The 25401-nt window shown below is 42.5% G+C and overlaps 1 protein-coding gene and 1 long non-coding RNA gene across 13 annotated transcripts in view; one reads left to right on the top strand and one right to left on the bottom strand.

The window, feature by feature from the left end:
* Nucleotides 1-420: 420 nt before the first annotated feature.
* On the top strand, nucleotides 421-25392 carry LOC310917438. Its single transcript, XR_014591453.1, has 3 exons — nucleotides 421-532; nucleotides 18856-18945; nucleotides 25031-25392. It is a non-coding gene; the product is annotated as an uncharacterized lncRNA (long non-coding RNA).
* The window catches only part of STRBP (spermatid perinuclear RNA binding protein), a 59259-nt gene continuing 40443 nt past the window's right edge, over nucleotides 6586-25401 (bottom strand). For 2 of the 12 annotated variants that reach the window (XM_083875662.1, XM_083875663.1), the window contains exons 15-18: nucleotides 24744-24884; nucleotides 24069-24192; nucleotides 22136-22180; nucleotides 15987-16972 (exon numbers count right to left, since the gene is read on the bottom strand). In XM_083875662.1, coding sequence (XP_083731788.1) covers nucleotides 16878-16972; nucleotides 22136-22180; nucleotides 24069-24192; nucleotides 24744-24884 — 405 coding nt within the window. In that variant the 3' untranslated portion in view covers nucleotides 15987-16877. The other 10 variants (XM_083875661.1, XM_083875660.1, XR_014591449.1 and 7 more) reach the window with 9 other exon arrangements.

Raw genomic sequence — 25401 nt, 5'->3', positions numbered from 1 at the left:
TTAAGAAAAATGGATCCAGGGCTGAGATGTGCATCTTTGGAGGCAGAATTCCATGTGAAGGCAAGGAAGCAGGTCAGTTTTAAGATGAGGAAATTGAATTTGCAGATCTTCAAAACTATGAATAAGGAAGGTAGAAAACCACATTGAGTCAGAGCTGCTGTAAGCACAACTATTTTACAGCCCTGTAAGAGAAAAGGAATGAGTGTGTTTCGTAGCATTTGGGGCATTAATGAGATGGTTATTTTCTGGTAGTCAATCACCTTTCTGTTCACATATGCCTCAGCTGGGTTTGAGTACTGAACTCCAGCTCAGTGCCAGTCTGCTGATGCTGGGATTAATCTCCTGTGCCCCAGGCTCCCGCTTCCAAATGCTTTGCGTGTTTGTGCTGTATCATTAAGTTCCAATGGTCTCAGTGTGGGAGCTCGAGTGTCACAATCTCATTTGTGTTGCAGAACTTCTTGGCAGCTCAGGGTCCGCAGCTGGAAGTGGATATTCAGGATCTATCGGAAAGTTTTACCTTTAAGCATTGCTGGTAAGCCGTCTTGAAATTTATATAACTACCTCCCTGACTTTTTTTAGCTGCCCTTCTTATCTGTGGCAGTGATATAAAGTTCCTGTTATCAAGAGGAGGATTTCACTCCATCTGTTCAACAGCTTGGCTCACATTCATCCAGCCTAACTTTAGACACTTTGGAGGTGCCTAACATAAGAGTTTAATCCAGGGAGGTTTTCCAGCCTCGGCGGGTGCGGGGGCAGCACTGCAGGCGGGCGGCTCACCCGGCCCTGTGCCCGCAGCCCTGATGGATCAGGGAAAGCTCCTGCCAGCCCACAAACTGAACTGAGAGTCCTCCCTAAATTAAAAAAAACCCAACAACCTGGAAATAAGCCACTGGTGGACGCTCAGAGGGTTGCTTTCTATTTTAATTTTTCCTCCTTTTCCCATCACTTTATTGTGCAGTATTTTTCGTTCTCTATTGCCAAAGACTATCAAGGTCTCTTCTAGAGATTTTGCTAGAATTTACCACTGCACATCCTGATGCATTTAAGTAACACAGGCTTGGTTTTGCTGTGTTTTGTGCCTACTAATGAGCACAGTGTAATCCAGGACTGAGGGCTTTCCCTCAGGATAGTCTGGCCACAGGCACAGTAGGAAACTCGGGCTGTGAGGCGAGCAGAGCCCTCCTGCTCGGGAGGCATGTTTGTTAGCATTGAAGTCAAGTGTTTCCTCATGGTGGTGCAAGTTCCTGCTGAATGGGGGATGAATGGAACCGCGCTAACTGAAGTAGAATCGGGCTGTTTGAGGCGTCTTTAGCCGAGGAGGGGCTCGAAGACCACCCCAGACCCTGCGGCTCCTCAAACCCCGCCGGGCGCCCCCTCAGCGCCCTCACGGCTTCCCGCGCTTTTCCTGGGGGCGAGCTCTGATAGGCTGGCGGGTGATTGGCGGTAGGAGCAGCCCTTGGGCGTGAGGGCGCCAACGGCGCCATTTTGTTCGCCGTGAGGGCCGGGGAGGCCGAGGCGCCGTGCCGGGAGAAGGAGCCCTGGAGCGGGGCCCGAGCAGGGGCCGCCCGGCGGGAAGAAGGTGCGGAGCGCGGGCACACCGCTGAGCTGCTAGGCTGGAGGGGAGCAGCGGCCTTCGGGAGGGGCGGTGCTTCCTGAGGGAACCATGCAGATCCTCCCAGAGCTCTTCCAGAGTCTGCGGGTGTTAGAAGAGCACCAGGGCAGCGCGGAGGACAGCAGAGCTTTAGATCCAAACAATAATCGCTGGAGCTGAGTGATATTTTGGGGGAAACCTGTACAGAACTTGTAGTGCATTAATGGCCTTTGTAGAGAAGGTGTAAAATTTTCGCCTTAATTTGCATGGGGTTTAACTAGCCTGGTCAGTTCTTTTCCCCTTGCAGACAGCCCCCAGGCCCCTCAGGCTGAGGCAGGCAGTGAGTATTTCCCATGCAGCAGCAGCCCTGCAGCAGGAGGTGGGTGATGTTCATAGCAGCCTGTCACAGGCAGGTCTGAGCTGAGGTCTCCTGAGGTGGAAACCTTTGAAATAGGCTGTGAGAGCTAATAAAGTGGAGCTGTTTGATCTGTAATGTCATGAGTGGCTGCCGTGGGCTGTTCTCCCCGTGGAGAACCTGCATGAAAGCAGGATCACACCACTGGCTGCTGGATAAGTAATTCATGGGTTCCTCCTACAAACCTGATCAGAAAGTTGTGTTATGTCCATGTACAAAAATGATCTTCTAGGAGGATGTGTAGTAAAATTGAAATGTCTTGAAGTAAATCTATGGGATGTGTTTCTAATACACTTTGAATTTACGAGTAAATCGTTCTGATCCTCTGTTTATTAATAATGGTTGAGATAGGAGATGTAGCAAACTTTATAGCGAAAGTTTATCACAGAAGTTTTTCAGAATACAAAAAGCTTTAAATGTTCATTGGATAAAATGTTAAGGCAAAAGTATTTTTTAATCGGCTTTAGTGACTTGAGTTACAGCTGAGGGTGACATGAGTTGGGCTCAAGATCTCACCTCATGGGCCCTCGTGGTCACTGGGGGGGATCAGGAGTCCGAGTGCAGGTTGTTTTATGGCAACGAGCAGGCTCCTTCAGTTATGGAGTTGCAGGTGTCCATATTAATTAACAGCCTGTGTGGCAAAAGTAATGATTTTTAGGAAAGTGCTGCAGTGTTTAAGGTGGAATCGCAGCCGCACTGGGCTCTGGGGCTCCAGAAGGTGCACAAGAGATGAGACTTACAGGCTGCCAGCTCTGAGCAGAAGCCCTCCTCATGCTGAGCACAGTTAGCATGTGCCATGAAAACATCCAAGCTGTGTGTTTAAACTCCCTGCTGTGAGCGTCTGTTCATGCTCAGAGCTGGCAGTGTGATGGGGAAAGGGGGCCTTGGAGCCACATTTGAATGTCATTTAGGAGGGGACACTGGAATGACTCCTGATGCAGTTTTCTGATGTAGCTGGTCAGTTTATGCCACACAGGGAAAAGAAAAGTGCTGTGCAGATTTTATTCAACTGCTGTGCCTGAGAAAAGGTAATAAAGGACTCGCTGAGATGGCAATGCTGTGTCACTGTCAGCTGTCACGGTGTTAGTGAAAGGGGTTTATCAGTTCTTTTGAGACCACCACAGCAAACCACTGTGGTTTTGGCCCAAGTCTTGGCTGCCTGGAAAACAGGAGAGTGATCTAACGCCTTCTGTGACCTGGAGGCTCTGCTAGATCAGAGAAGTGGTTTGGTGGTAATTAATACTGGTGCACCAGAGAGAATGTGTGGGAAAGAGGAGGAGGCTTGCAGAGCAATGTACATCAGAGCTCGCCACCTACTCAGGACATGGCTGCATAATACCATAGGGAGTCACTTGAGGAACAAGATCTCATCCAGCACAGATGGGAAGGGATGGTGTTTCGTATGATGACGAGTGTGCGTCTCCCTGAGGTGATTTATGTGTGCAACAAGGCAAACCCACAGCCAGAGGGGCTGTGGGAGCCTGTGTTGGACTGCTGTGAATTGCGGGTGACATGGCTGCTGCTTGTCGACATGAACAGCAGATTAGAGCTCCTGGGTGCCCCCAGATTCAGCATTACAGGAGTAGCCTGAACTCTGAATGTCTTTAGAAGCTATAGGTGCTGCACATTCCCATGGTTAGGACAGAGTGAAGAGGCCAGTAATTACTGTAACTGGAAAATTCTGAATTCTGTTCAAGTTTTCATTCATTTGATCTCAGAGAGAATAGTTTCATGTACAGGCAGAAGTTACATGTCTTCTACATGTAACAGCATTTTCTCAAAACCACATAGTTCTTTAAACCCAGGAGAACTGACTTGAAAAGTTCAAACCCCTGTCCATATGCTTGATTTGTGCTGGATGCACAAGTCCTGTGGCTACCTCAAGACTTGCAGTATAGGAATTTGTGTGGAATTGCTTTCCAGGGCAACATAATTGGATTTACTGAGCTGTATTTTGTCATCTTGCCCTGGTTTAGCCTTCCCCCTTCTACTGTTATCCAAAGTTACCCAGATTTAAAAAAAAAAAAAAAAAGTCCCTTTGAATGAATCAGAACCAGCAGAGTGCTGAGCCTGCCTTTATTGCAGGCAGGAAATCCCACCTTTAGTGTGTGCCAGCACCTAAGCAAAGGGGAAGAGGGAAGTGTTATTTGTGCTGGGTATGTGACCCTTTTTTGAGCTCTAAAGGCCTTTTTAGGATTTTGCCTCGTGTTCATGCCTGGAGCAAGAAAGGGCCTTTTGTTGCAACTGTAACAAGAGTACACAGAGGCTTTTTACAGCATCACAAATAAATGTGCTGGAACGTATAGCCCAAAGTGAAGATGAATTCAGGGCCCTGAAAGCAGTGGCAGCTCCCGTTTCTTTCAGTTGATTGTGCCAAGGATTGGGGTCATAAAAGAGAAGGATAATTTACAGCTTAGCAAATGGGAAAAACTCTTTCTAGCTGACTTGCTGGAACTCAACCCTGCAGCAAACCACCCAAGTCAGCATTGTGTCGTGAGCAATTAAGTGAGGTGACACTTCTCACAGAAAGAAGGGTGCTGTTTTGGGCAGGTTTATAGATGCAGCAGTTCTTTGCTCATGGAAGTTACAGGCTGGCTTGTTAGTTGCTTGACATCAGTCAATCAATTTTTTTTCCCTGCTTCCTCTGTAATCAAATACACTTTTCCAAGGTGATGCTGATTGCAGCAAGATGGACTGGGCATGTTGGTTGTTAAGCAGATGGTTCCTTCTGCATGGATCCCTTCACTGCTGTGCCAGCAGGGGATGGGGCAGCCAAGCAGTGTTGGGGAGGGTCTGAAATGAAGGAGCTTTCTGCTGCAGATTTCACTGTGTGCATTCAGCTGCAGATTCATAGTGAGAGGCACTGCAGGTTTCCAAGGAAAAGTAGATGGACTTGGGTATTTCTTTGTTTGCAGGGGGTGTGGGGAGGACAGGGGCCACAAATCACAGCTTCCCTGTTCTTCCAAGTAAGATACCCTGTAACTGCCTCGGCAAAGTTAGCTTAGCTACAGCAGGATAGGAGTAAAACTGAGTAGGAGATACCAGGCATTTTCACAATGACAAGGATGTGCCAACCTCTTTTACGAGTCTAGGCCAGTGCTGCGTGGCTTCTGCCATGCCCCGCTCCCATATGTGCCCCTCTCCCTTTCCTGGGAGGCCACAGAATGCCTGGCAGCTCCTGGAGTGGTCCCAGCTCGCTTTGAGCTGTCACTGACCAGCAGTTGCCAGGCTGCTGCTGAAAGAGCTGTCAGCCTTCTCAGCACCTCAGAGATGATAATCCCGAGGGAGCTTTTGGAATGACTCTTAGTGAGCCAGCTAACATCAGGCATGAGCACTGACACGGGTTATGCTGATGCACTAGGTAAGATTGACTTCAGTTTCAGTTAAGTGTTAATGATGTTTTAGTTAATGACTGTTCAATTCTTTGTGGATCTTACTTGCTAAATATTTGATACAGCTCTAAGTTTTAAGTGATGCATGGTTTTGTTGGGTTTGGTACAGTTGTCCCTGAGCAGCTCTTTGTGCGTAACTGACTTGTTTGCGGTACACCGGCAGACTGGGCTGGCTGCACACTGGCCTGTTGAGGGCAAAAGTCTCACACCAAATCCTGGTCCAGTTATCACACATTCTAAGCTGTGGGATTTCATACAGCTCATTTCATTACGATCAATCTCAATTATAGCAAGCTCATAACGGTTTCTAATCCCTTTTCAAGTCTGATCTCCTCTGAATTTGATTAATGACCTCTGCACTCAGATTTCAATTCAGCATTTCAGGACTAGAAAAACACTTCTAAGAAAAGTAAGACTATGTGTTCACTGACTGCTCTTGTAACTCGGGGCAACTGGACATACGTGCATATTTCAGTAAATACCATGAGTTACCATGAGTTGCAACCTCAGACAAACAACACCAGCCATACAATTGTCATGGTATCCCCAACTCCTGCCCTCAGTGGCTCTGGACAAGGAAATTGCTTGGATTTGCTTTGGACCTCAGAGGACAAACTGGGACCACAGGAATTTAATGTTTAAGAAACACAGTGAAATGAGAGGGATGGAGAGAACTTTGAAAGGACCTTACTTGTTCTTTATTTGTGTAATTTGTCTTTTAAGAAAACAAACATCCCATTTTTCTAATTAGCTAAATACTAGGAATTGTCTAGATTTCTTTTTGGAGTGAAATTTGCCTTCCTGGCTGATGACAGCCATCACAGCCTTCTCTGGGCTTTTTTGGTACTGCTTCCAAGGGGAACCCCCAGCGGTAGTTGTGTGCAGCAGCCCTCGCTAGCTGCAGTCTGGTAATGCTCTATTCACTTTCACCTCTGTGAAGGAATGCATTCTGCTTGTTCCAGCATAAATGTGCTTTATGTTTGCATCTCCAAGTCGTCTCTGCTAACACTGCAGCCTTCGGGAGCCTGTCTCTCCTTTCTGCTGAGCTGTCACCTGGCTCAGGCACAATGGACCTCTGTGGTTTGGCATCCCAGGCTTCAGGAACCCCTTGAAGGCAGTTTGCTCACTGTAACCAATCCCCCAACCAATCATTAGGCCATAATTCCTGTTTACAGAGATAAGTCTTTATTGGAGATATTGGAAGCAAATGGGACATGGTTCTGGTTTTATATACAGAGAAGTCTGTAGCGTTGGGTTACAACCAGTGGAAATGACCCGAGATTACAGTGCAGATCGTGTTGTGTACAGTCAGTAACAGTGGCTGGCGTACAAACCACAGCACAGAAGCCAAATGAAGCCAAGTGTATGGGGTACAGCAGCACAGGAGGAAGCAACTGAAGGTACAAAGAGCGTTCCCTTTACATTTGCAGGCTTTTTTGGCCAGTGAGTAGATACAGCTCAATTTAAAAACCACTGTGCAGTTATTTTTCTTCCCACTCAACTGCTACCAAATTAAGAAAATTGGAATGTTCAAATTACATTTTTAGTGCTATAAATAGCCATGGTTGTTGCCAAATTACTTTATTTGAAATTGCTTTATTTATAGTTGGGAATAGTTCAGTCATCATTGTTCTCTACTGATTACAAATTGGGAGAAAACGGAAGCATTTGAAAGTAGTCTGTAATTAGACCACAAGGATCTCTCGTACTTCATTTGGAAGTTTAATTCTGGGTAACTTCTTTGAGAGAGATTTATTGGGAAGAAAGATGGAATCGTCCACCATATTACTCATTTGTGGAATTCGTTCATAGTATTTAAGGTTTAGGTAGTTGATAGGTTGTACTTCTTTTTATTCAATGCTATATCCAATCTTAGTTCAAAAATAAAACACTCCGTCCTCTGTGGATAAATAAATCCATCTCTTGGCTGCAGGTCAGACCTCTATTGGTGAAAGAGATTTAGAAAAATAGACCTTTTCTTTAACGTTTAATACGCTGACTCACAAAGGAAAAGTGAAATTCATTCAAGTCTAGAAACAAATACAGTACAAGTGATTTATAGAAATGCATTCCTTCCCTCTACAAACTTGCTGAGCATGAAACACTGCCCCAAAGCACTGCCTCTGTCTTTCCTTGTCTTGAAGAAGTAATTATCATCAGAAAAGTCACATCAGACTGCACTGCCAGATTTCCTGTCAGAAGGGCTCTGCCTCCTGAGGAGTGTTTGCTTAGGAATTCTTAAGGTGCATGGATGGTGTTGGTTTGGGTTACACAAAGGTGATATTTACCCCAAATTAGCAGCAATTTTAATTGATTTGGTTGATGGTGAGTTTTGGTGGGTGGAAATTGAACCAGTTAAAAAAGCCTGTGAGTTGGCCTTGGAAAGCACCAGCCTTTCCTCAAAATCTCCACTTCTGAGACTGCTTCCCATTGATGCCCTGCTCAGCAAGGGGCCAGTACCTTTGGCAGTACAGGTTTCATGCTCAACTTTGTCACTAAGAACTGGACAGGACTTTAAGAAGCAAACAGCCCACTGGGATTGCTCTGCTGTATTTACTTCAGTGCTTTGGAGAGACCCACCCCCAGCAGTGTTGCTCTCTGAGAAGTGCAAGTGTCCCAGCCTGGCTCTGGGGCAGCTGGAGGACGGTGACATTCCGCAGTGGAAGCAGTAGTTAAGCACCAGTTACTGGCCCCTGCAGAGGCTCAAGAGAACAGAATTGCTTCGTAGAGAGCTGGTTGGCCTAAAAAGCTTAGTCAGTTTGATCAATAAATATTGACATAGGGTTAGGATGAGAAATAAGACACTGCACCTTGGAACTGGAAGACAGAGTCAACTTCCTCCTTTTTCTGTCCAAAAGGAGACTGGCTCCACAAAACATTTGTCCTTAAGGACCTCTGTGATGCCTGACAGACAACTAATTTTGCGTGTATGAATGTACCTGTCCCCTTTTGCAGGGAGGGGTAAATGTATGACTGGACAAAGCTTGGAGGCTTTTTTTCTGTGATTTTTGTTTTTCAACCATCTGCTCTGTGTCATGTTGTCCCTGAAGGCATGGTTACCCACTCCTAAATTATGCAGCATTGCCCAGAGAATGGCTCTGTAGTTGAATGTGCTCTCTGCAGTACAGCCTCCCTTTTCTTCCAGTGTATGTGGATTTCCACACAATAGATGTTATTAGAAAACTACACTTGTCTTTATCCTGTTATTTTGAGCAGGGAAACAGTGATATGAGTTTAAAAACACAGGAAAGAATCTGTACTGCAAATCAGAATTTTCATAATTAAATTCATAGGATCACTAACTTTTCAAAAGCTGTACTGCTCTGAAGGCAGTTCTCTAGCCCACCGTTATTCTCCTTTGAGCAGAACGGCTTTCCATCTGCTTAGAAACAGTTCTTTGTGAAAATAGTGACAGAAGAATAAATGCTGTCTCTCTTACTCTGACTTTGTTACTTTACAGGACACCCTTACAAGACTCGCATTCTGTTGGGAGTGCAACAATACACACATTTCAGTATGCATAGATCATTAAATTGTAGCAGTGCCAGTAGTAAAGCAAAACTTGCCAAGATGTCCTGTTCCTCTTAATTAAGCTTGATTTATGTGTGCCTGTTGACTTAAGATGCAGTTAGTGTCCACTGCTGAGATGATGCAGTACCCTGAGTAACTTTGTATTGATTATGCTTACGCAAGCTTGTGCTTTTGCAAGAACACAGAAATTAAACTCAAAGAAAATAAAGAAGTACATCAGGTTGTTTCCATGGAACACTGTTAATCTATTCATAGCAGCTTCAAAGTATGAAGTTAAAACTTACCTTCTGCTCTACTCCCTTCGAAACAGATGAGTGCTATGATTAACTCTCCTTTAGCTTAAAAAATAGAAGTGGATAGAATGTCAAAATACACTTTGCTGGTAAAATGAACCTACTTTGTCATAAGGAGTTACACCAATATTGGTGAAATGTGTTCATTACACCGGTCATTGTGGGAGCAGTATCTGCTTTCCCTTGTTGCCATGCTCCTTTGTGAAAGGCAGCTTGTCTGGAATACTGTGGGCATTGCAGAAATAACTACTATTCCTTCTGAGGAAATTACTATTATTCCTTTACCTCCCAAAATTCAACTGCCTGCTCTGTACACTGCCTGGAACTATCTCCCTCTTTTGGGTAGGGCTGCATCAGGAAACAAAATTAGTCCACTGGATTTCTCGCATTCCTCCTCTGGAAAACCAGTAATCCTGGACTTGTTTACTGAGAAAAAATAAATTCATCTCCTGTAGCAACATCAGCAGCAGCTTCTAGCCTGCTGTATGGATAGCTTAAACCTTTTACCTAATTTCTCACTAACTATTGAAAAAGCAGTCCCAGCTCCCCCTGCTCATAGGACACAAGGCTGCTGGCTTTCCACAGCACACATAAACCTCCTGGTTTTACCACAGACTCTCTTAATGGACTTGGAAAAGGCAGTGCAACTTTCCCTCCAACTTCTATCTGTGATGCTCTACATCTAAAACTGGAGAAGGACATTCTACTGCCATTGTTATATTTTCTCTCTCTTGCCTCAGTGTATTTTGCCAGAACCAGATGCATTCAGAAATCCTGTGTTCAAGCTGATGCTGCACTACACCTCATGAACTGCAAAGCAGCATAAGGCAGCTGGAGCTTCTAGGTCCTAGTCAGAGGTATGAATGAAGCTTAAGTTTAATTAATTAAAAATTAACTGCAGCTCTTACTCATTCCAACTCTATTGCACTAACTAATGCAAGATAGCCAGTTACATTCAATTAATGCCTTTTAAAATTAAGTGTTATTTATTCTAGTAGAGATAACAGTCCAGAGGTTTTCACAAACATGCAGTTCTGGCTGGTGAGAAAACATTTTGAAGTTGGTTACTTACACAGCATAGAAGAGACTGCAGCTTTAATTATCTTACTGGCCCAAACCTTTGAAGTTAGAAATCATATAAATTCAGTCTTGGATAAATTTAGTCTCTGCAGTTAAAATTTTTAAATGCTCTTTACATTCTCATAACTTCTCACTTCTTGGTGGATTATTAATTAAACATGGAAGAGTACACCCCCTGAGAAGGCTTCATTCTGTACAAGAGTTTCTATATACTAGGCTGAATGGGTTCTTTTCAAGTACACAACTACTAAACTACCTGTGGGACAGTATATATGACCTTAAATTGTACAGAGTTAAGGCACCAAGTACAAGATAAAACAACATCCAAAATAAGAGATATGCTTTAGAACTGCACATCTCCACTCACCACTTTTGGACATTCAGCTCCTCAAAAACATCAAGGTAAACACTGTGGTCTGAATGTTTCATGCAGTCTCAGGAACTGGAGAAAAAACCTCCACTTTACTGAATTTAAACCTTACTGTCTGATGAACTTTTCTCTTACCTAACTCACAGCAGTTCACAGTAAAGCACTGCCTACACAGACTGGTGTGTGAGGAAGAGCCCCCTTTCTCCTAGGAAACCCCAGAGAGAGGAGCAGACAGAGGAACAGGCAGATGTGTCCTACTTGTGCTTTTGTATTATCTCACATATCAGTTACAAATCAACAGGTGAATCCCATACCTGTGAGCAGAAAAAGCAAACACCAGAATACCTGGACATAAATAGGTACGGATTCAGATGACACAAATAAAGCTAAGGAGACATCACTCTGGGGCTAAGTAATAAAACAGTTTAGTGGTGACAATTCTCTTCATGCTAAATACTTAACCACTAGCTTAAATGGTTCATGTTCAAAAGAATGTGCATGTGAAAATGCTGCTGTGGCCCACAGGCACAGGACCTCAGTGCTGGGTTTCTCTGGTGAAGTGCTCTAAAATGACTTTAGCAGAATTTCCACTTCCAGTGGAATGAAACCAACAAGCCATTAGACAAGCTGTCTCCTGTACTAAGACAGCGGATTCAGCTACCCTATCCCTCCGCTCTGCTTTAAACAAGTCAATAAAATATCTCATTTTTCACTGGATTATTCAGCAGGAAGCCCAAGAGGGTCTGTGTGCTGAACATTCAAGCTGAGTTACTGTTTGTTGAGACAGAACAGCCGTTCCTAACAGAGCTCCTCAGTGTGCCCAGCACAGAGCTCATTTTCATTCTTTTGATGCTAGAGAGGCGAGGTCCTAGCCAGCTTCATGACTGAGAACAACAATCTGAATTTCATGTTTACACATCTCATCATGTATCCAAAGGAATCCACAGCAGCAGAGCTCCTGTGCTGTTTCCCAGAACCACCGGAAATAGGAGCTGTTTTTGTAAGCTGCTTTGTGACTTGGAACTCAGGGAGGCTGGGACATAGTTTTCCCTTCATTAAATAACAGGCAACTGTCTTAGCATTTAGCTAAAGGTAAGAAGTTCTAATACTGAGGGAGCATATCTTGGTATACCAAGCACAAGAGGCAGAAAGAAACTTGTAATTTTGTCTGAGTAAAGACTGAAATATTGTCTCATTGTTTATATGGATTTGGAGAGATGTTCAGCAATCCCACCTCTAGACTGGCTCAGAAGCACAGATGCAGAATTACAGATGAAGCAAGGGATTTTATTTCAGGGAGTTGGTGGCAGAAAAAGCATGGAGTGCCAGAGTGCCACGCTCACTCTCCAAGGGACATTACCAGGACTGGATCAGAGATGGTACGTTAAAGCTGCTCACATTTATTGCTGTCTTGGAGATAAAGAAGTGCGAGAGAATGATGTCCCATAGCTGAAGAGCCAGCAAACAGAAGATTTTTTTCCTAGACTACTTGAAAAATCTTCATGCCCCTCCTCCTGCATTTTCTACATCCTAATAATCTGAGGAACTTGTTGCCAGGGAAATTGTTCTCAATAGCTCAGTGAAAGCAAAAAGCCTCAAATAATTTTAGATTTGTGCACTTTTCCCCAATTAAGTTCTTTCAGGGGCTTGAGGGCACAGTCTTTTATTAAGACACAGTTTAAATCTTTTTTTCCCACCAGAAGGCAAGCGTTCTCAAAGAAAGAATCCTTGTCTCCAGAGATGAGAGATACTGGAGCAGTTTTCAGATCTTTGTTAATGAGTAGAAATAGTCCTCTGGCACATGAATAAGTTGAAATATTTGTAGGAAAACTAGTTTCTCTGAAGTGCTTCACAGTCTGATTAAAAGTTTTTAAGAATCTAGATACTTCTATATAACAATTTCATAATTTGAGAGAATCAGTTATTTACTGGGATACTAGAAGTTGATCAGAAAAGGCAGGGCAGGAGAACAGAATTCACAGAAGCAAAGGTATTTAACATCAGTGAAAGTCCTGGCAGCAGCATTTACAGCACATTAAGTGGGGAGCCATGACAATTGCTGAATCATCTAATTAGCTCACACTGGCTACACGACAGCAAATTAGACAGATTAGGAACCACCTACCCAGGCACTAAATTGCCTTTGTGAGGGTTGGATTGTGCACTGTGTCCAACAGAAATTGCTTGGGCAACCGAGGCCTCGTGTTACACATTCCCTTCAGGAGCATAGGCTGGCCTCCCTCCATCCAACTGGCGAAACGCCCAGGAATAAGGTCACCATGTTCCAGCTCCTGAATGTGTGCTTTAGGAAGACAGCAAGCACTGGCAGAGGGAGAACACCATGACAGGAAGCACCACATATCATGCTTTGAGCTAGCCAAGCCCTCCTAACCAGCCTGGTTACTCTAAACCCTTCTCTAGATAGAGCATGCCTGGAGGAATATCATGTGGCAAAGTAGGACTGAAGCAGACTCCTAAAGCTCATGGGTGTTATTCCAAAGTCAGTGATGATGCCAGTCATTTCCAGTATAGAGAACACATTAAACAGGTTCTTTATTGTAAATCTCTGGCTTTTAATCCTTTAAGTGCCAGACACCATCTCCCAAAATACACACGATCATCTGGTTAGCTAAAACTAGTGTTAAGGTGGGTAGTGTATAGGCACAGACTTTCCCTGGTCTGCTATTTATAGATGTACTAATTGAAAGGAACTTTTTCAGAATTCTTTTCCATGAACCAGAAATTCAAACTGTAAAATACCATTTCTGCTCCACTGAAAAGGTACTCCAGAATTGGTAATGCTGCACAGAGCATACAGAACCAGATTTATGTGTTTGGCTCTTGGTACATGCAGAAATACAAAGCTCAGAAGCTGTAACACAGACCCCCCAACCTCACAGAAAAGGCAATTCAGACTAAGCTCCTGTGAGGAGGCTTTTAAAAGGAAACCTTGCAAGTATTCTGCAGAAGAAAAAGGTTTCTAGTTCTGCCTTAGCAAAACCATGCTTGTTGCAACATTTATGAAACATGTTCACCAAATTACTCTTCAGATAATAGCCTGATATTAGGCTAAAACTTACTGCTAGAATTGGCTGCTCTCTCAAACACAAATACATCAGGCACTTCACTTGAGAGCCTGCTCTGTGACCTTTCAATACATGGGGCTATTTTGCCCAAGTTCCGTATCAATGAGAGGGGTTCCCAGGCAACCTTATGGTCTTATCTCTGATTCCTGGTGGTGGCAGAATCCAGGATTTAGGAGTCTTAGTGTGTTTCACATATCAGAAAATGGTTTTCTCCTACTGAAAAGGGAGGGAGCAAAGGCAAGGGGCCATCTCAGACATAAACACTGCAATGCTTTACTGCATTACAAACAGGGTATTAGAGAAATCTAGAGAAAAAAGATGCAACGAAGTTGAGATCATTTAAAAAACACAGCAGGAGAGTGGAAAGCTTAGGATTTTAAGAGTTAAAAGAGTGATGACAGAAAAATACAGAAAGTCACAGTTAAAGCAATTCTGATGGAGAGAAATACAGATGGATTAAGCTGCCAAGCACCATCCACAAAGAAGCAGATTGAGTGAGAGTCAGCAAGATGTTCTATTTATCAGTCCTTGAAGTGGACAGTGCTTGTCAGGCTGACAGCTGTTAAGCCTAAGAAAGGAGTATTCAGGAGAAGTTCATTTTAATGGACTTTGATGCATATAATACCTATCTGAAGGAGCAGAGCAGCCTGCTGCTCCAGGATCAGCACTGCTGGGCCTGCCAGGCTCAAAAAGGGACTGAACTGTAGGTGAGCTGCAGATCCAGCCCTGAGTTTGCACCTTGAAGATAACAGCAGATGGAAACCTGCCACCTGAACAGGAAGGACATTCTGACTGCTCATCAGTTGTCTTGCAGATGTCATGGAAGGGTTATGGGCTTCCAGGGCCAGCCCCTGGCACAGCTCCTCAGTTCATTTCCCAGGTGCAAGTTCCTGCCCACAGGAGTAAAGCTGACACTATTAAACAGCACTTTTTCTCTTACCAGCCTGTGAATTACATCCAGAAATATCCTGAGGAATGGATAACCTACACATGCAGTTACTTAGTGAATTTGATGATTCAATATTAAAATCAAATATAGTTTATATTTGCTGTTGGTGTTTTGATGCAGACCTTTGGGCTTGATACACCACTACATGTTCTGTACCAAGTGGTTTTCTGTTTGACACCTGTGTCAGCTGTTACCAGTCAGGGGTTGTTCATGTTTTCATCTCTGAATTGAGACCCTAAAATGCTAATACATAATCAGCTTGCTCCCTTTTGCTTTTTTATTTTTTAACCATTTTTATATAAAAAGAGTTGTTTCCAGCAACTTCAAGTACTGCAAGTACTGCACTTCTGGAGTACTGTACTGTGCAACTTTGCATAACGCAAGGTTTAAAAGACAAATAAAAAAATAGTATTTTAAAACTACATATATCGTGTGCACCAATAGGTCATAATCCAAACCCATTTTAATCTAAGTAAAATATTGTTAAAACATTTACTACAGAACTGAAAACAATTATTTATGGATGGCTGTATCCTAATTGCCAGCTGTAGAAAACCACAGCTTAAGCAAAGGATTCACGCAGAGATAAATCCCTGCCTGCCCTCCTGTCCTGCACTGCACCCGCAGGAGGGAAGCAAACCTGGCTGCTTCCTGAATTAATTTGGCCTAATGTCATTTGATCTCTGCAGATTTTAACTGCAATATCATCAAGGTTTTTCATTCTTCATTTGGAGTTTAGATTTAATAGTTTAGGGAAATAATTTCTCTAGTTATTAGTGTCACCCATCGCATATAAAAATAATGTGTGGCATTCATTCAGAGCAGGCCATGGCCTGGCTTTGGTACCTACCCAAACGTGTCCACAGGGATGCAAGGAATGCAGTGCCTGACACAGCAGTATCAACACAGCTTTTTATGCTACACGGGAGAAAAATATTTGAAGGAGAACAGTCTGTTGATAAAACCAAACAATTTCTTAAGTGTTAGTTAATATTTTCTTTTTTAACTGAAACGGAGTATTTGAATTGGCCTTGAGAAATACAAAGTTGGGATTCAGGCCTATGTATTACCTCTTTAAACACTGAGTTAACAAGACATAATAAAAATGCGCCATATACAAGATTGTCACAGATATATGAGATTTTTAGAAAAAAAGCAATAAAAATATTCTTTAAGCTGAAAATAAAATCTCTTACCTTTTATATCACGATCTCAGCTTACAGTCACTACATTTCTGCTTATTTTATACAAGTGCATATGGCTATGAAGGTCCGGAGAGAATGAGAATAAAGTGGAATTAACCTGCTGAAAACTGCTTATAAGTCTTAAGCTGCAACATATAGATGTTCCAATACCATTTAAAAAACATTCACCTTTCAGTTATTGCTGATTGACAATCTCAAAATATCAACATACAAATATTAAAGAGGGAAAAAAAACCTCAGTAAATTTAGAGCAGCAAAGGTTTTTGAATTGGGATGTTTCCCAAATACTGTGTTTTCCTATCATTTGGTGATGATTTTAAGAGACACAAAAGTAATCCACTTGATTTTCAAGTTCAGGCCTACCATTTTTGTGCCTCTTATCAGTGATGTGGGGAAGAGAGAATATATCATTCAGTTACATTTTGGAAAAAAATATATGTTCTGGTTTTTTTTCTTCTGCCATTTTGCTACATTTCATGTCTGCTGACATGCACAATGGTACAAAGCACTGCTGCTTCAGGAGTGACCATTGCACGGCTCTGTAGCAACTTTTATAGGAAACATGCAAATACAGTGTAGTATTAAAATTCTGAAGGACTTCAAAGTAAAGGCAGATTTCACTGCTTGAAGCAGCACTCGACCCGGGTTGTGCCTTGGTTTGGTGTTTGGTTTTCCCCCCTTGACACACCAGTCCTCCCCTTCTAGTGTAAAGAAATAACCAGGAGTATATACACATCTATTGCTATGTACCCAAAGAGAGGACTGTGGCTTGGACTAAGTATTGCTTTTCATTACATGGAGCAAAGTTCAAGAAGTGAGAAAAACACTTTCAAAAAAAAAAAAAAAAAAAAAGGAAAAAAGCTCAGATTCCATGTCTGAAGTTGAGAAATCTCAAAACGAGCCACGTTTTTCTTGCTTTTAAGACATGTACAAAATGCCATTTGGAGCCAGACAACCTGATGGTTCTAGAAGTCAGAGAAGAAATCTTGAGGGCCCAAGTGAATAATAAAAGGTGCGATGCTGAGAGGCTGGCAATAGGGACTGTCAATGAAAAAACCACCTACAGTGGGAGAAGAGCAGAGAAGCAAAAACCTCACGTTAATTTCTGAGACTGGCTGAAGCTAAAGCTCCATTTAAATTTCTCTGCTCTTTCAGCTGCAAGTGGAGTTTTCATTGTAAAATGGGCACTTTGAATTCTTTGAAGGTATTGAAACATCTAACACTTCCAAGGTTACCACTTTCTAAACAAAGAACTGACAGCTCATTCATATTTTCAGTAAAGCAGAGAAATGTAAAATATGCAGCAAGGGGGCAAGTTTACAATGTGGTTAGTAACTCCCAACAAATGACAAAAAATAAAAAATGACTTCTATAAATCATCTGAAATGACTGCCATCATGTTGGAAAAGAGCATAGCGCCCTTCTTGTCTTTGAAATAAGAACAAGTTTTTTGCTTATAAAATGTTCATTGTATGGAATTAGTTCACAGAATATTTTGTTTGGAATTTTACAAAACTGGGGATTCAGGAAAAAAAAAAAAAAAGGAAACTACAAACAGTTGCCAATCAAGGGAACTCCAAAAGGGGGGGGGGGGGGGGGGGGGGAGGGAAATGTGTGCGGAGGAAAGATTCCTTTAATGAATATTTGATTAACAAAAATGGGCTCTGATCAGCCATGCTTTTTCTGCTCCGTGATGGCTTCCTTTCATCCATAGGCCAGCAAAACAGATCAGTGATTTCTGAGCACCTCTCAATTTGGCTCCATCCCCAGCCCCTGCTCTGTGTTCCGTGGGTGACACCAGGCTCACCCTCCTGGGCCGTCATCTACGTTTTATTAAAGTACCACCGACACCAAACGGAAGCGAGAGCTACGGCAGAAGGAGAGCCATGGAAATGTAAACACATTCCAAAGCACAAATACTTAGCTTAAGAATAACAGCTGCAGTTAATTCCAGGGAAAGCAGCTTGTTCTATAAGCCACCCTTTACTCAGTTTTTCTAATATTTCTCTCCCTCTAAGGGGGCTGTGAGGAGGAGGAACTTTATGTTCCTTTAAGCACCACTCTTTCAACACCCTCAACACAGATACAGCTCCCCTTGCCTCAGCAGCAGTGTCTGTTAAGAGAACAGGGGATAAAGGCAAATCTTTGGAAGAGCAGGAACTAAAGCCAGCCTATGGAAAAGCAACGGGCAAGGGCTGAGGAGAGAGTGCAACAACAATGCTGCTTATTTGTGGGGTGATACCTTAATAAAGACCACTGGAATCCCTTGTTAGCAGTCCACAAGCCATGGAGACTCCAATCTTGGAGCTGGGGCCTATCCTGGAATTTCAGAGAGGTGCAGACACTCCTCAGCAAAAAGAGGACTCTGGGTTTGAGCACCAACTCTTAAAAAACTACTGGCCTATGGCTGAAGTGTGTCACTTTTCACAGCAGCACTCAACAAGAACTGGGACAATTAAATAGCAAGTTTTCATGGGGACCTTGTTGCTGCTTTAGATTCTTTTAAATGTAAGGGGGAAAAGGAGAACCTTTAGTTTAATATACAATTGACAAATAAAATGCTTTCTATAGAAATGGTGGATGGAAAATCAAGGGTGGGCAGACAATCTTAAAAGTGAAGAAGGCCACAAGAACAAGCGGAATTTTTTTTTTTTTTTCTGGTTTTTGTTTTGTTTTGTTGGTTTTTTGTGGTTTGTTTTGGTTTGGTTTGGTTTTTTTTTTTTTGTAAAAACAAAAGAAAGGAAAACATGTAGCTTTTGAGCTCTAAAGAACCTGATTGTAACATTATTGTTGTCCTTTCTCTGGGCAATACGGGTGTAAAGTGTATCCCTGGAATTGCATCCTTCTGTAGGAACTTCCTTTAATACTTGTTTAATACTTGTTTCACAGAATGCAGCCTTATACAGAGACAGACTAATTCCCTTTGTTTCATTTGTTTTTTAGCATTTTGTGCATGAGTGAAAAGTCTTCTTGGATAATTAAGACTGTGTCTAAAATCACAGTTACAGTATGCTGATCTATAAGGAAACTCAGGTACTGATGCTTAACTATAAAAAATAAGATAAAACAATATTTTAACCCATCTTTTACTAAGTTTATTACACACCATAATATTTACAAAGTTAAATGTTAACTGTAAAGTTTCTATCGTGGTTTGTTTTTTTTTTATTTTTTATTTTTGTTTTTAAAGAGCTATGCCCTGCATTTAATAACCCTACAGCAAATACAGGTCATTAACTGAGTCTGTGTGACTGCATTAGGAAACAGGCAGTACTCTTGTGTTACAACAAAACAGTTTATTTGTGATCAGTGTTTTATATTCTATACATCCTTCACAAATTTAATTTTACATAATCGGATACTTCATTTAAAACGTAAGATTTAAGCTTCTAGTTCTTCCCTATAACAGAAGGCTGGTATAAGTTATTTGAAAATGAGGTAACATTTCACAGAACATTTTTTTCAAGTTTTAGAGAACTAAATTTGCATTTTGTTAAAATCAAAAAGTAGGAAAAAGATGTTTCTTTACAAATGACTTTGCTCAAGTATGTGTTCAAAGAAAACAGGATAAAAAGGCTTTTTTTCTTCTAACATTCTGTACTGTACTGTGTTGTTCAATCAATAGGAATTAGCTTCTGCCATTTGCTAAAAGAATGAGTAGTGGGGAACGGGGTAAGTTGGGAATTTCATAACTGGTAACAGAACCATTCTCTTGGGTAAACCTACAGAGAGAAGAAAGGGAGAGGACTCCAAATAAGTTCAGCAATCCAAGAAAGTCAAATAAGAGCTTACAGTAGTGTTCTCATTAACCTTTTCCAGATCAGTCAGTCAATGTGACGTCAGGGTGCAGAGTCCCATAAACAGTAACACTTCACCACTTTGCACTATTTCAGACAGATGGTTATAGCTTAAAGTCTGCTTTATTTTTGTCCTGGTGTTTGATAAATTTAAAGGAAGTGATATTCTCAAAAGCAGAATGTGTATTTGGACTTGAAGCTCTATTTCATAATCTTTATGGTAATTAATCTCTACTAGCTTGTTCTACATTGAGATAATTTCACAGGCCAGTCGCAATTGCAGATATACTAGACAAGCACTGCTGTGCATAAAACACAACTCACAGGGAAACTGTTCGGCAGTTTTGACCAGCATCCAGGTAGGTCAGCCAAAAACCAAGCACCTACAGCAAATTCTGCATCTGCTTCCTTATTCTGCACTTCCTCTCCTGTGTTGAAGTAGTAAATCTGTAAGGATTGACATCTGCCTGATTTCATTATTATTTTAGAGTTCTTGTGGCCTCACAAACTTCTGCATAATTAAGCATTTGTTTGTTTTTTTCATCTTGCCTATTTAAATTCTAGTATTTAACCTATGTATCCATTTAGAAATCACAAAGCAGCAACAGCAGGTATTCCAGAGCACCAGATGATCAAAGTGAAGTTTCCCAACATGCAACAGCTTACAAAGGCGAAGAGACATGTTTACCTTACAGCCAAAAAGCATTATCCCAGAACTTCGCATCACAATCATAAGACATTAAGAACAGAAACTCTTTATGTGAAAAATGGGGGCATCCAATTCCACAATGCTTTGAAGTCAGTGATATGTCACATATATACAGCTAAGTGCTTAAAATCCAGCTCCCAAAATGTGCATAACGAGGGAAAAACCCCACAAAACAGAAGGAATGAATGAAAAAAGCAAAAAAAGCTGTATGGAAACTTGGTAACAGTAGTATTCCTGCCTTCAGCAGGGAAAAGATTACTCATGTCACAGTGTGTCACTGCTTGTAAAAACACAGACATGCAGATACCACTAGTCCTAGTTATACTCTGAGACTGTTGTTTGAAAAGAACTAAGGGTTTTTTTAAAAAAAATCCATACCCCACACTAAATTTCCTTCCATTTTTCTCTGAGAAAACATGTTGCTGTTCCTTGTGTGATGCACCACAAAGGACAACACTCCATGGGACAGCCCTGCTGCCAGCTGCCCTTCTGTCAGAGCACAGGGCCAGTCAGCAGGTGTAAAACTAGAGAGGTTTGCTCCAATTCTGCGGGCAGAATTCCACACTGAGCACAGCCTGTGGGCCCATTCTCCCTCTCAGTACAGAACGGACCAGCTGGTCCCAGTCAGGCAAAGCAAACACTTGCCATAAAGCAGCAGCATTTTTGCCCTGTTAGAGCTCATACTTCTAGAAAAGTCATGTAATTGACATATCAAAATATTTTTAACTTTTATAATGATATCAGGGGAGTTGGTATTGCCTAAGTTAGATTTGGGAGGAATGACTTATCACAAATGCTAAAAAGCAGAAGTTTCCCATATGAAAAACTCTAGGCTTAAAACTGCTGGTCATTTCAGCAGCAGACTGCCACAGGAAACGCGGGTGGGACTGGTCCTGGTGGGCTCACGTTGTGTGTGCCAGGACATATCACTGACTCCAAGCGGCCCTGCTCCCATTGCCACATAAACCTCATTCAAAGTAACCAAAAGGGCCGGTTAGAGGAATGCATTGTTAGTCCAGCGTAAAACAAGCCAGTGGGGAGGGAGAAGCCAAGTTAAGAAAAACTTCCATCACAGCTCTCTGGTTATCAGCTCATTTTACAATCTCCATGAAACCAGTGCTTTGCCAGCCTAGTAGAACATGTTTCATAGTGAAAAGCATTGTGGCAAATGACCGTGTCCTGGCTGCCTCACAGACTGATTGCTACCAGTACCAACTATCCAAAACCCATCCTGGTGTCCCAAGCAGTGGTGTTTTAGCCCTGCAGGGGTGGGGGATATTTGCCCATAGACTTCAAAGAGTTGACAGCATTAAGGGAGCTTTGTCCACAAGTCATTTACACTTGGGGACAAACATTTCACCAATGTTACTGTAATGCCATTTAGTTAAATCTGTGTCAGAGGTGCTGAAATAGGCCCTTCGGTAGTCTTTGAATGGAGCACAGACTGGCTGTAAAAAGTAAGGGAACTACTTTGACTGGGTTCCAGTATGAAGGGAACAGGCAACTAGAACAAGCAGTCCTTCCACAGACCAGGCAAAGCAGAGGCAAAAAGCTACTCCAACCAAAAAAGAACCACAAGGTTATGGCATAAAAGTGGTGTTGTTGTCATGGTTTAAGAGCTTAAATCTCTTTGAATTTCTCCTTGGACTGCCACATTTGGACTGCCACAACAATTTCTGCATAATTTCTAAAGTGTTAATTACAGGGCTGTACGTACCGTAGGCTGGTGCTGCTGTGCTGTATCCGTATGGTGCTCCATAGCCTGCAGAGAAACAGAGGAGGGAGGGGGTCATTCTCTGCACTGCCTGTCACTGTTTGCACACTTGCACATGGGCAGGGACCTGTACCTGAAGTAGGAGCACAGCAAAACCAAACTCACACCAATACATACAAATATTGCTGAAAACACTGAAAAGTTCCTATGCAGTGGCCTGAAGAACAAGCTGCCAGGGACCTTCTCAAGCCTCAGCATCAAAGAGTTAAAATTCCCTATTTTATTTCCTCAGCATTTTCTTTTCCACCGAATCCCTCAAGTCTGTACTACCAGAGCATAGATTTAGCATGATACAGATATCCCATATTTGCTTATGTTCTTCTTAAAAAACAAATGCAGTCTATGCAGAGAAGAGTAATTTTCATAAATTTCCTTTAAAAAGAGAATGCTGGATGCTGGTGGCAGATGTCACGCCCCCCTCAGTAAAGCTCCTGTGAATTCTGCTTTCTCTGCCATTTCTAACAGACAGAGTTCCACAGGAGACATGTGAACACCTCCACACAAACAGATGATTTTTCCCCACAGACCAGAGTTTGACTCTGAAGTACTTGAGAGGAAAAGCAACACAGGTAACAAAAGCATTGGTTTCTACATGTCAGTAGTTCATGGAGGCTTTATAGGGTTTTTTTTTCTGGTGAGACTGCTAGTGTCACTCCAAAAAGTAAGAGATTTCTGAGGAGAATAGGGGATGGAGGGAAATAATCTGTGAAGGCCAAGGCCAATAAAGCTTAACTACGGCGACTGGGAAATTAAACTTACTTCTGGAATAATTCCACACTGGCAAGAAGCATGCCCTTGGCAGGTTAAAGTGTCTCTTAAATGACTCCTCAGGCAGACAGACAGTTCCAAAAACAATGTTAACAGCCATTAAAAATGAATTACTGGGTTTTAATATTTGAAATGACATGACCATACAGGAACAATGAAGATGACATGCTGCCAACGGTGCCAGGCAGGAAGGCTCCCAAACAACAGGCCTGTGCTATTTGCACGTGTGAGCTGCTGGAGGGTGTAATTAGAGCTCATGCTGTAATCTGAAAACCTGAGCATGAGGACTTAAAGTGTTATTTTTTGGAAGCTACAACTGGATTTGCTTTGACTAAGGCATCTTCAGCATCTCATTCTTACAAATCTGTGGTTCTTACAACAACTGAAAAAAATGCCTGGATTCTTTTCGCATGTCACCCACAAACCTCAGACATGCTGTAGCATCACAAAAAAAAAAGGACTTAGTAAAGTATTTTGAGGATGGAGAAAGTGACCATTTAATGAACATTTTCTTGTGAAAATGTGAAATGGGAACCAGAAGCCCTTGGACTTCAGAAGCTGTTTCTGCTAATCGGAACAATGCAGTGTGGATGATGACTTCCATCAGCCAGAATATGAAAAGAATTTCTTTCATTTCTGGCCACCACAGAAGCTACTAAGAGATGCTGCCAGGTGGAATTCATGTAGAGGGTTTTTGGGAGCTCAGGGACTCTTGAGCCTGCTGACTTCATGTTCACAAAGGATTCTTGGAAAAGGCACTCCTAATGATAACCAGCACATCATCCAGAACGTTCTTAGGTAGGAAGAGGATTTTGGGAATTGTGCCATGGCAGTGAACTATGAAGGCAAATCATAAAATAATAAAGTCAGGAAAGCCATTATGCCCATAACTCTGTGCACACACAGCTTTGAGCTGCACACTCATAAAGGATACACTCTGCCAGCTTTCCAGCTCTTTGATTTATTTAAACCCCCATGAAGCCCTCTGCTCCATCTCAGATGGTTAAAGAAATCACTTGCACAAGTGAATAACACATGAAAAAGAACATGAAAAAGAACACCTCATCAGACAAATACTAAACTATTAGCTATGAGTGTGGTGCTTTACCTGGTGTTATGTATCCAGTAGCAGCAGCTGCCCCAACAAATGCCCCTCGTGTTAAAGCACCTCGTCCTCTGCCTCGAACAGCCTGGACTGCTGCAGAAACAGCTGTATTGACAACCCCTTTAGTCTGCCCAGAGTGACAAAAAATAGCAGTTCAGAGAGTGAAAGTGTTGCTGGAATACAAGGCCATCTGCATTAACTCGCCCCCTTTGAGAGGGCTCTGTAAACATGCCTGATGTGCCAGGCTGGCTGAGCACAGACTGGAGAGTGCTGTGCCAAAGGATGTGAGTGACAGGGACACAGCAGGTCCCTGGCCCTGTCACTGCCTGCAGAACCCAGTGCGTTCCCCGTGCTCAGCCCTGGCAGTCCCTTCCCTCAGACTGTGCCTTATTTACCTTGGATTTGGGTGTGATTGAATACTGCTGGCGTCTGAGCCTCTCTCTGCTGTCTTTTCCACCTCCTTAAAACTTTCCTCTCCCCAGCCTACAGCAATGGTTTTACATCTCCCTTACCCTCCTGAACCCACGTAACTGCAACAGAGTCAGGACTTCCCTCCAACCAACCAGCTCACGACAACACCAGCCTGTGTTAACCTCACTTTACTAAAATGCTGCCTTTTGTATCAAGAACCAACCCAGAGCTGGGATAATGATCCAAAAAGCAAGTGGCAGTTCTTACCTGAGGAAGAATCTTCTTTTTCTTGTTATTTGCCGCATTAGGCCCAGAAAACAGTTTTTCAAGTGCTGCTAATGCAGCACTTGCTTTTGCTACTTTCTTGTTTGGGCCTGCACCTCTGAACTTCTGCCCATCTACTTCTACCTGAAAATTAAGACATGAATTTATGCGTAATATTGATCCACAGGAACACCATGCTGCACCCACACAGCTGATGTACCACCCATAAAGAACTTAAGTAGGAAAAAATATCCTTAGTGTTTTATGTGACAAATTTCTCTTGATTCTAGATTTGAAACTGGTAAAGGATACCAAGGTGATCCTGGGAAACCAGTGTGTCACAGATGCCGGGAATCTGGAAACAACAAGCACAACTCAAAGAGGACCAGCATAGCTCTCGGATACTGGATTTAGCCCATACCCTGGAGTCCTCCTTGTCATGAAGGTTGGGGCTGCAGGAATTCAGTTTTAATTCTCACTATATTTTCCTAAAGTAGAAAGGCTATTTCTTTCCTCAGCTGAATCATCACAAAAGCAATGAGATACATAACCTAAGAAATCACCACTACAGATATGCATTCCTAAAGGCAAAATAGAAAATTCTGAGCTGCAGCAGCAAATGACTCTGCTACACCATCAGTAACCCCTCATCAGCTGCACC

This window comes from Zosterops lateralis (genome assembly GCF_965231275.1).
Source record: "Zosterops lateralis genome assembly, chromosome: 20".
Lineage (NCBI taxonomy): Eukaryota > Metazoa > Chordata > Aves > Passeriformes > Zosteropidae > Zosterops > Zosterops lateralis.
The sequence above is the reverse complement of the archived record's forward strand: the minus strand, read 5'-3'. Positions and strand labels throughout refer to the sequence as shown.